This window comes from Phallusia mammillata, chromosome 3, assembly GCF_965637545.1.
Source record: "Phallusia mammillata chromosome 3, kaPhaMamm4.hap1.1, whole genome shotgun sequence".
NCBI lineage: Eukaryota > Metazoa > Chordata > Ascidiacea > Phlebobranchia > Ascidiidae > Phallusia > Phallusia mammillata.
In genome coordinates, this window is record NC_137254.1 from 20,876,453 (window position 1) to 20,888,423 (window position 11,971).

General features: G+C 36.2%; 1 protein-coding gene across 1 annotated transcript; it reads right to left on the reverse strand.

Moving 5' to 3' along the window:
* Window positions 1–1,334: 1,334 nt before the first annotated feature.
* On the reverse strand, window positions 1,335–4,550 carry LOC145218687 (uncharacterized). The gene is made up of 4 exons (XM_080086094.1): window positions 4,349–4,550; window positions 3,430–3,591; window positions 2,506–2,580; window positions 1,335–1,975 (listed from the first exon to the last, which is right to left on the reverse strand). The coding sequence occupies exons 1-4, from the start codon at window positions 4,472–4,474 to the stop codon at window positions 1,772–1,774; spliced, it is 567 nt and encodes a 188-aa protein (XP_079942220.1). The 5' UTR covers window positions 4,475–4,550; the 3' UTR covers window positions 1,335–1,771.
* Between the last annotated feature and the right edge of the window lie 7,421 nt (window positions 4,551–11,971).

Below are 11,971 nucleotides of genomic sequence, written 5' to 3' on the forward strand. Positions count from 1 at the left end.
ACATATCAGCACGATTTAAAGCACCTTAAACTAATTTTTTATCTGTTCAACCATTTTAGGTGTTTCAACATCACCTGGAAGTGGCTTTTGAGACGTTGTAACAGAAATCACTCCCATTGTTAGCGTTTCCTTAATGGCACAGTATTACACAACTCAACGATGCTTAAGCTGTAAAAAATGCGTTAACTTCCTTATTCAATGCCAAAAAGCCTAACTCGTGAACTTGTGCTCCGAAGAATATATAGTACTCCAGTGGTTTAATTGTCACTTTAGGCTCTTCAGAACAGTTTTGCATGTGCCGACTCAAGCCAGTATGTTTATATCTTTGGAAAACGTTGCCCGTTGTCTTCAAAGCTTGACAGAAATCAAGCACAAGGAAGTAGATGCGTTGGCATTTTGTGAGCCAAGAACATTTTTGTGAGGTGACTATACTCTGTGGCGCTTTGTGTATACTTGTAGATTGTAATGTGATGCGAGACATGATAACCAGAGCAAAGTTTATGTATTGATACCCAGTTCGTTTTGTCTAAAACAAAAGAAAATCACTTTAACGCATCGACCTTGTTTCAGATAAGTCACGTCAAACTGCACAAATACAAAAAGAATAGTAAAGTTCAAATCGCCTCTTCGTGAATCGTTTAATTTTTGAAACTTAGTGGAGCTATGAGACGTTTTATTCTGCACTAAGACATGTTTCAGTTTCTGTCACATGGCATGTTTTGTCATGACTTTAATTGTCACCGTTAATCAGAGTTGTAAGTCGGGCCGGGTTGGGGGTTGTACTTTCGGGCTCCAATTTCAGGCCCGTTTAACTAATATACGTATACGAAAGCTTGTGGTAGTGAGCAAGTTCAATAGGCTACATGCTTATAAGTCTGAAGTTTAACAAAGTCGACCCAAAGTTAACCAATACCACCGTACTTGTACACGGTATACACATCGGTATGTTTGTTTATTGTTTCCTAACGTAACGAGTGTGATTTTATACATAATCCCGATGAAGCCATAAAACTGGATGTGCTTACCGACTCTTACAATTCTTGCTCGAAGTCAGTATGTTCGGCACAGTACAAACACATAAACAAGAGATGACAATGGAGCAACATCTACATCCTAGTTAAACTGCGACAAGAACAATCGGAAAGTTCATGGCATGATTTGGATATCATGCAAGCTACTGCCTAGCTTGTTATCACAAGGTTGTCGATCTATCTTCTTCTCGGCATCTTGTAATTCTCTGAGAAACCTGAGAGGCTTTGCTTGGATTTAGGCGTTGCCTACCTACACAGGGTATACACCGAACCAACAATACAAAACTCTTTTCACCAAAGAAATTCGAACCATGCTTGTTTATTTACAAACCATGCACAAAAACGAATGTTTTTTTATCAATTGAAATCCCTATATATCATAAGACTGATCTATGCTGTTACCACGATTTACAGTAGTTTAGACCGCTTTCTTGGGCAGTGGTTCGTTTTAAATAGATTTTTTTCAGACAGCACAACAAAAAATATACAGAAACAGATGTAGGGTAAAATTCATTGAAGTTTAATTTTATAAGTGCGTCTTTTAACACTATAACATTTGCTTAAAATAGTTACGCACAGGCTATGTCACGTAAAAGAAAAGGTAAAAGCTACTTTTTGTGTGCCATTAGTTTGTTTTAAGTGAAATTGAAACTATAGGAAGAAAACAGGAAAAGCAAGTAAACAAAGCGAAGGTTGAATATATCTGTATACAGGAAAATGGGCTTTTTATTGTGGCCGAGTTAATTATATATAATACGATCATGGAACAGACGGCGAACAATTTTTCTGATCGATCTGGAGTATCTTCTCAGACACTGGGCGTCGACAGAGAGCTGGTTAATGTCCTCAATCTCTTCATCTCCAATAATGTCTTCCTGGACATCCAGCTCATTGACATCAACAGTGCAATTGGCAACAATGGCAGCCAATCTCTCCCAACCGTGCTGTGGTAAATATATACTTTTCATTTCAAGTAAGAGTAGCAGTTTTTTACCCAGCTTTACCAGTTTCACATTGTGGACTTTTTATATAAGTTTGAACAAAAGCAATTTGGTGCTAAAATACAGAAAGGCAACTAACGTTTTTAGTAGGATTTCGCACATTTGTCTTAAACACAACGCAACCCAGTGGTATAATAAACAAGCAGGATCTTAGTGTTCTTCAACTGCGCAATTCAGTATATTTGCTTCACCGAACAACAAGGTATTGAAGCCCCATTATAGTAATTTGATATTAGCTACGTAAAAACAACCACTGAAGCAACCATGTCAGAACATGGAAGCAACATACAGTGCATTCAGAAAATTTGAAATTTACATCACCATTAGATGGCGCTAAAGTGGTGGCGAACGTAAGGTTGATCTGACAATAGCTATATAAAACACTGTAAGGTACACTTTTTCAGTAAGTTAGATTAGTCCAGAAATTTGACACAACTTAATTGTAAATTGATACTTAATTGTTATTAACAAACCATGTTGTCGAATTCAGCTGGGTCAATAGGCATGTAGTCCATTTCATCATCCATATCGTCCATACCCCATGGTTCCTGTACAAACATATGTCATGCAGGAATAAACATGTACGAATTACCTAGAGTCCTAGACGGAATGTAACATACACGCAGGCTATCGTTGTTGTTTTATTAGTAGAGTGTGGTCTAGCTTTTTGTGTTGCGGGCCATTAAAAATCATTAACTTACGTACACGGGCCAGTGCATAATAATTCTTGTGACTTTGGAGATTTACATATCAATACCAAAATCCAGACATCACATTTTTTAGATAGATTGCTTAGAACGTAGGTTAAGAATCGAATGTAGATTAATGTGTTGGTTGTGGTCATGTGGTCTTGCAAGTATCGATTTCAAGTTGGTTTCGATTACTTGTTTTTTATGTTCATGAAACGTTTCAATGGCGCTATTGTTGAATTTTTTAAAGCTGGAACTGTTTTTCTTTTTATCTTTTATAGTTTGTATACCAACAAGCAGCAGCCGCTTAAAACTTTTACTTTTTACTTTAAAGCTGACTGACTAATTTTTTGATGCAGAAACCTTTTATTACGCATAACCATGTCATGCGCCACAATGGGAAATTTTACAGTATTTTGTATCGCACGATCCTCACGTTTTAGGAAGTGAAAATAAGAATTTTGGTTTTCGCAGACCAACGCAATTATCTCGCGGGCCTGCAGTTGGACCACGCTGTATGACTACTTTACATACAATGTGAAGTTTTGGGTTTTTTTTTTGAAAGCGTCTTTTTTATATTAACGTGTGTGATCATTTAAAGTTGCTTACTAAAATGAGAAAAAAGCTAGACCTAATTGATTAGAAGAAATAATATGGTTGTTAGGTACGAAAATTCAAACTGATTCCACATAAACCACCAACACTTACAGGCTTGTTCCATCTTGAGCATTTCCTGGCCAGCTTGGTCTTGTAACGGTAATTCATCACACCCAAGTAAATAGACACACCAATGAGACCCAAAATGAGAAGCAAAGTCAGGCACCCACAGCAACCCTTGTTTCTTTCTCTATGGCATTTCACTCCAGTTTTCTGCAAAACGATCATATTAGCATGCTTTGCCTTAAATATGCCGCTACAAACCACAAACGGGATGTAGTTGCATTTTTTGTACAAACACCTACGAATCAAGCGCAACACTATAGTCTAAACCAGTGGTTTTGAACTTGTGGCTCGGGTCGTTTGCTATTTTACTGCGGGGTCTCGAAGGCTTCAATTTCATTTCAGGTTTAGGAAGCTTGGTTTAGGAAATATTAGGACCATTACAATCAAAATAAATGCTTTGTGACGTGACCCTGCAGAACATTATTGGCTCAACGAAATTGTCACCGCGCGGTATAAGTAATATGGCAGGTTAAGCAATTGTGTACAAAAAATGAGAGAACAAACAAGCTCACGCGTTTTTCGCCTTAAGTCAAACTTTAATCTAGTTATTGTCAGAAAAAAAAACGATTGAAATTTTCGAAAAAAGATCGTCACCTAAATTGGGTTGCTAAAATGGGCTGCGGAATGACATGGGTTAAAAACCACAGTTGTAAACCACTGTGATCCAACCTTTTTTTGCGGGACACTAAACATCGTTAACTTACTCCGCGGATCAGTGCATAATAAATACTGGTTTCAGAATCCTTGCGTCAAAATGGGAGATTTTACAGTGTTTTGTGTTGTTTAAATTTAAGACATTGAAAACTAAAATTATCGTTGTCATTAAAATTACTCTATTGGCTCTGCAGCGTTGACCAAGCTGCCTTCAACGATAACAAAATTAAAGTAATTTTATCCGGCCAACCTGCCAGCATTCTTTTGCGGGCGGTTGAGGTTGAAGAGGAACCTCCGCATAACCAGGAAGAGCTGCTATGTTCTCCAGGTCCTGTTTTTCAGCATCTTTCTTTCCCCCAGCAGTTTCGATCACCATATTGTTTGATTTTGTTTTCTACTTAAATTCAATAAATTCAGGATTTCCTGTAATCTCTGAAGAATCATAAATTAATTATTAAATCAGTTTGTGCTTGTTGTCGTTGAATACTCTACGTCTACGTGAATTCTATATTTGATCATAATGCGGAAGTAGAAACCCATATTCCAATCTCTTTACGTGTTGACTGATTGTATCTGTTACTTCAATCGCGCTTCTATATGCACTGAAAAACTAAAACTTAACTGCTAGTTGCGCAAGGAAATATACAACAAAATCCACCCAGAAATTATACATAACTAGTATTTTCCCTAATGTTGTTAAATTCGATGAATAATATGCAAATCGAATCTTAAAGTTTTCGGTTAGTCGAAAGCATAATCGTAGCCTAAGTAATCAGTTGGTGCGAAAAAATGTTTGCTTGACGATTATTTTCTAGCTTACGCCCTGTCCTTCGTTTCTTAACTGCCCAATCATCTCTGCGAAACCTCCAACAAAGCAAGTCACAAGACCCATTTGCGGTCACGCACGTTTAAACAGGAAGACGGCCTGACTGAACAATGCACTGGAACCCGAAAATAACTAAGGCAATGATCTGGAATGAATTCTCTTTTTAAGGGAGTTTTGGACGTGTTTCTTTCACTTCTGCATGTCCTTTGTTTGGGACAAAACCATAGCGGTTGCTTGTTGTTGCAAATAATTGTTATTGCTTTTGCCAGCAAGCTTTGTAAAGTTAATGGCTTTATATGTAATAAATTAACTGGTCTTGATTTTTTTGGCAACATAATTCAAATGATTACTTTCAACATTTTAACGTTTCATATTCAAGTGCAAAGTGTTAAGTCTCATTCTGCAGTGTTAATGCTGACTAATTGCCCTACTAATAAAACCTATACGTTGACGCAGCGGTAATATATACTTATTATTCATCAAAAATGTCTATCATACCCAGCGTAGCTTAAGCTGTGCAATCTGAATCAAGAAACTTATTTGTTTTCATCCGTATATTTTCTGTTTAACGCGAGGCCCAATTGCAAACTTACAAACATGCTCAAACTGATTCACAGTACACCTACCTAACGCCTCGTTCCATGTGAATACATTATTTCACATACGTCAAAGGACCACGTGACACAGGTGGGTTACGCAGCTATTTGAGGACAAAGCGCTTCCACCTATGTTCGATATTTATTTATAGCAACGCACAAAAGGAGAGCAATGATCACCAACAAAGAACCTTTGCAGCAGGTAGCACAGTAACCCCTTCTTTTCAGATTGCTTTATTCAAAGATTTTACTGCAAAGTGATCGCCTTTGCATTGCGTGCATTTGATTTCAAATTGACAGGTGCAATTAACTATAAATTATTGCTCTGCACCCAAATCTAAACGCACGTTGGGATGTACAGACCGTTGTGTCTCTTAGCGACTATTTGTAATTTGATACATAGCGTTTTAAAGTAGTTAAGCAACATGTCACAACAAAGCGTAATGTCTGTTAAAGTCTGAAATGTTAACGTTAAGCAACATGCCACAACAAAGCGTAATGTCTGTTAAAGTCTGAAATGTTAACGTTGCAGGAAATTGAACCCTTTTGGTGGTTTCGTATGCTTCACTTCATGCAGACTGGTTTTGCTTTCAGCGCAACTCATGCTTTGGTGCCAATAGATAGACTTGGCCCATGTAGCATATTTTACGCTTTGGCATAAATGTTGATACGCTTTGCTTCACCTAACCTAGGCAGGTGAAAACACACCTAAATTGTCGCTTTTGGTACATTTAAATTTGTGGCTTACATTAGATTTAAATAGTCATTGAGGAAAAACAATTTTCGCAAACTGGTTATTCGTTAATGATTTTTGTCTTGTAAAAGCAGCTAAAATAAAGTATATTTTATTCTGTTCGTTCCCTTTCCATTTAGTTTTCAATATTAAAACCCTCGGTTTATCTTTGAGCACAATTTTAGGTGCAAACTAAACTTCCCAAATTGAGCTGGCAAACAAAGCGAGGTAGATGCACGTCTGGTTAAAACCCATATTCGACCGAAAACTGCAAACACGTACAAAAAGCCATTGATGTTGGTGTTGCTTGGCAACTGTTTGCGTCAGGGTGACTTTGCGAAGTCGACAGAGCGGCAACGAAAATCCCCAACAGTAACTAAATGCTAAAACGTTTGTTCGAATTGTTTTCTTGCAATACGTAAAAACCCTTTGTCAAGGCTTTGGGGTTTTCGCTTACATTAAACAGTTCATTGACTCAGATTTTCGTTGTTAAACGGCAGTGTTCATTTCGCGTTGTATTAGGTTTTGCTGTAAAATGCTACAATGGCAAACTTGGCCTAATATTGTAAACTCACGTACAAAGAATAAATTCATAATTTCACTTCATTGTGACTAGATGTTTGCTGTATGCAAACTCAAAACGAAACACTTGTTTTGTTCGTTTGGAAGAATTTTGTTGTCTAGCTATAAATCCGTTAAAATCGCGCATTGTTCAGAAAACACGTGACCAATTTATTATCATGTGACAACCAGCAAAGCTGACGTAACAGTTTGACAAACCCCTAAATCCTGCAATCGAAACCTATACAGTCACATGTAACTATAAGGCTATTACACACTCTTAATTGACTGTGCCTGCTTTATGTCTAAATAATTATCCCCGCTTGGTTTAATCCAGTAGTTCTCAACGGGGGCGCCAGCGCCCCCCTGGGGGCGTTTGCTCTCACTAAGGGGGCGCTGAAGAATAATTGGGCGATTGGGGGGCGCTGGGTAAAGATAGAACAGGTAAAATCAAAACGTCAGAGTCATTTTTGTCATATCTCTTTCATCAACGACTAGTAAAAGTAGATTAGACTATTCACTGTATTGTGTACTTTGTTTGCTGCGTGTTTTTAATGGTGGTGTCACAATGCATTTTATACAAATCACAATACGTCAGTTGTCAGGGCTTGTCTGCGCTTTGAATGCAAAATTTGCAGGTAGCAATTGACTTGTGCTTGGCCAAACCGTGATAGAAACCCGAGTACTTAGAACAGAGCATCGCAATTTTTGATGATCGGCGCTCGCATTAACTAAGCCGTTAGACCAGGGGTCAACAAACTACGACGTCATTTCATCCGGCCTCCGAGAATGTTTGGTCCTAATATAATATATATTTTGGAAAAACTAAAGCTTGAGTTAAACGTTAAAAGTTAATTTAATGTAAAAGTATTTCTGCAACAACATGTAGGACTAAGTTCACCTAATTTTACAGAACGCATAAAATGATCCAAAAGTTGTTTGTTTTATCACAGACCAAACCAAAACTATCAATGCCTTCATTATTGTGCGCAAACAAACGTTCTATTGTTAATTGTGATGGAATACAGTTTTGCTTGTAGAAGAGATTCAAAACTTTTCGCAACAATTTTACTATTTGACAATAGCACGATCTGACTTAGATTGCAATTTTGTTGTTCCCGGAAAGACGCTATGTGGCCCTCGCAAGATATTTTTAATGTTATCCGGCCCGCACTGAAAAAAGTTTGGTGATCCCCTGTGTTAGACAATCACTACAAAACCGTACCACGAATTGATTGCTTGCTTATTACACAATAATGTAATGGGCAAGTTATAAACGGTTTTTGTGAAATCACAATTGAACGTGTGATTTGTTTACTGTTGAGTGCTGACGTACAGTAGGGTCCGCAAGAATAATAGTGACTGTTTTCAAAAACATCAAATAGTGTTAACAATCTCAGTTGCGATTTGTTACATAAAAACCGTTGGTGTTTCACTTGGCGTTGGCTCTCTTTACGTGTTATGCAGAAAGGACCTTTACAAGTACGGCCCTGGGGGCCTAATAAGGGGGTCTTGGATGGAAATGTTTCTGACGTCACAATACACCGAGCGTTAACGTGAGATGCTTGCCGCTCGACCAAACAAAACAATTGCAGTTTTGGCCCATCACGTGTATGAAGCTAAAAGCAATGAGCACTGTCTATATAGTCGATTTATCATGCTGAATTAACCGTTAAAATATTTACGATTAAGTGCTAAAACATAACTTGTTAAACATTCTGCTCTTAATTATCGCATTGATATTGTTTGCAAAATAAAATCGTATTTATTTTAGTTTTGAGGGGGGCGTTTATAAATTACGAACAGTAAAAGGGGCGGTACAAGAAAAAAGGTTGAGAAACACTGGTTTAATCTGTAACTATTTAAGTTATTCTGCCCTTATTCACCATGGTATGCCATAACTATACGAGTATACGTCAAAGTTGCCATATGTCTGAAGTCAAAACATATCAAGTTCTGCGCATTACACCGATAAATTCCTATTTTCCAGTCGATCCTGCAAGCAAACTTAAATATACTAAAATACCAGCATAAAACCTTGTTTCTTTTATAAAATGCCTCGTTTCATGCGTATACTTTGTCTCACATGCGTCATAGATACGTCAAACAGCAGGTAGATGTTGTAATTACTATATTAAAGACAAAGCACTCCCACCTATGGTCGATGTTTATTACAATTCTGTTTTTTAATGATTGAAGTGTGGCCTTATAAGCTAATAAACTTTAGTTCACAAGTAGTTATAACTAGCAAACTAATAAACACTCCAGTATAAAACATAATACCAACAACAATTCAAGCAAAGGGAGCAAAAAGACTAACAAAGTCAATAACGGTATAGAAACAAAACAACAGCACAAAGCGCACAAAGCGCACAGAGCGATTTCTAAAATAGAAAACAGCCAATTATGACCCTGCTACCACATCACTAATCGTGCAAAGCAGAGGAAATGGTGTTGTACGACGGACGTCATCAAAAACATGCTTCTGCTTGCTGCTTTATGTAACCAGTAAAGCTAATAATAGAAATTTCGTGGTAACATTGGAAATGCTCTTTCGCCTATGTTTTGCTTCATGCGCTCAAGAAAAGTTACTTGTTTTGAAAAGCAAACGAATTATGGATTTGAATTCATAGTGCTTAAAATCCCTAAGTTGTAATTTATTGTTACATGTTAGTTTATAAAAAACATTAATTCTTTTCCATTTAAATAAGATAGGCTACTGATGACTTTGTAAAGGCTAAATATACATACCTTCAAATCTTAATGACTTTTCATGAACTTTAATCAATATACATAACGTTTATTATAGTCTTCATCCACCAAACAATGAACTGGGATATTCTAGTTCAAAGTTTAAGGTACAATTAAGTAGCCTATTGATTTTTAACAATTCAAAACTTAATGTTTTTTATCTCCTGCATTTCTTGGGCCTTTGGTCAAAAATGTTAAGGCACTATTTTTTTCCTGAACAAGCAAAAACGACAAAAGCGAACATCTAAATCCACAACGTAAATCTTACAATTTGCTTCAAAATGTGGCCCATGTGTTGAGCTCCACAGCACCACTTAGTGTGTGGTGAGTTACTTTAAATGGTGATGGTGAATTTTAGAATGTATTTGCACCAGAAAAGCTATGAAGGACCTTGCAACTGTAGAAACAGTATAATAAAACAAAAGATCGACTGAAATCATTAGATGTGTTTTTCAAAAATTGTGATTAGACCCTGTATAATAAACAGAAATTGGCGACTGTAAAATTAGGTAAACATTTGGCTTAATTTAGAGTAGTGTTGGGTATTATTTGGTCGAATCAAAAAAATATATACACAATATAAAAAACATTTACAAAATGGCACTTTTAGTTACTAGTTAAACATCATGATCCATATTTATTACCACAAGTAATGGATATAAAAGTCATCTAATATAAATTTGTTTGTAAAATGAGGGAGTTAAATATATATTATATCCCAGGCTTTACCAACTACATTACAGATCTTTATTGCACCAACAGCTGCCAGTATATCTGTATTTTTCATTTATGAAATTGTTTTCTGGTTTTTCTATATGCTCTAAATTGATGTCATATTTTACCAAAGAATAAAGTTCTTGATGTTACAAATGCAATGCACTGATGTCGCATCTATGCTTATTGTTTGCATCAATGAGCATATAAAAACAGCTTAGCAAGTTTTTTAAAATTTTAGATAGAGTGCTGTCAATCGACAGGCTTGTCAACTGTAATTTAGACTATGGTAAATGAAAAGGTGTTTTGTTTCATCATAGATATGATAAAGATATCATAGATACATCACAGATATAATTGACTTACTGTTTATTTATGGGATTTGTTGCAAATAAATAAAACCAAAACTAGTGTAAAAGAAGAGATTAAATAGCTGAGGAAAACCTGCTCACATAAGGAAAACAAATTTCTAAGACTGCTGCATGACTGTTTTTTGGTGGTAGTTATTCTGTACAACATTTTTGGATAAAAATATTTATTATTTCAATCTCATAAGAAAAATGCTCAAGTAATTCTTCTCATAATTTACTTTATACTGTAGCAGCCTTTTTTAATCCTCCAGTTGTTTCAAAGCACACTACTTCATTTTGTCATTCAAGATAACTTCTGTTTTATTATAAACTTACGACAAAATTAACAGCATTCATAATGAAAACAACATACACATTGGTGGTACAGAACAACATTCAAGTCTAACATACTGGGAGTTGTTTGGAACAACTATGCAAATGGTGTCCATAGTGTACATTTAAGTTAGAACTGCACTGTGCACAACTAAGAAAACCATTCATCTCTGTAAGTTAGGAACAGTTTGTTGATCCCAAGGTATGGCATGCATAATGTGATAAATTGCGTTGATCATAATGTGATAAATTGCGTTGATCAGGTGCTTGCACTATAGAGAGAATATGGCATAATACATATTTATTATGCTATCCAACTGGTTTGCTGTGCCGTGCTCATCATATGCATTCTAAAAAAAGACATTGATTGATTGAAAGGGATGTGTGTTATCCTAAACAAACACATGCCATTTAATAGGGAAAATATTTTGCACAAAAGCAATTTCAGACTTACTAAAAATTATAAGTGTATAATTTACCATTCATAAAGCATATATTGCACAGAAGTCATTTTACATTTAAATAAAATTATAATTTACTGCTATTCATAACCTAATGAGCATTACCTTCAGTTCAAACATCTAAAATGCATGAGTCTTCACCATGTTCTGACTTGTAAAAACACCCCAACTGCATCAGTCTTTATCTTGCTCTGGCCCGCAAAACGTATTTTTGAATCAAAACTGACATAACACTTGCAACGTCGACAATACTGAAGTCAAAATAACCGCTTAGCAACCTAGACGTGACGTAACGGCAACCCGCAGATTTCCGCTGCTGTGATTGGCTGAAAAAGCCCTGTGGTTCGAATTCGGAAACATTTTGGAAATATGCGTCCGGTTCACTTTAGGTCAAATGACAAATAGTTTAGGAAAGTTTATTACTGTTGTTTAAACCATTAGAATGCAACTGTTGTTGTAGTGTAGTGGAAAAAACAATGCCTCATGCGCATGATTTTTGGGTTCAAATCCCGTTTAATTTTTGTGTTTTTTTTTTCTTTTTTTTGCAG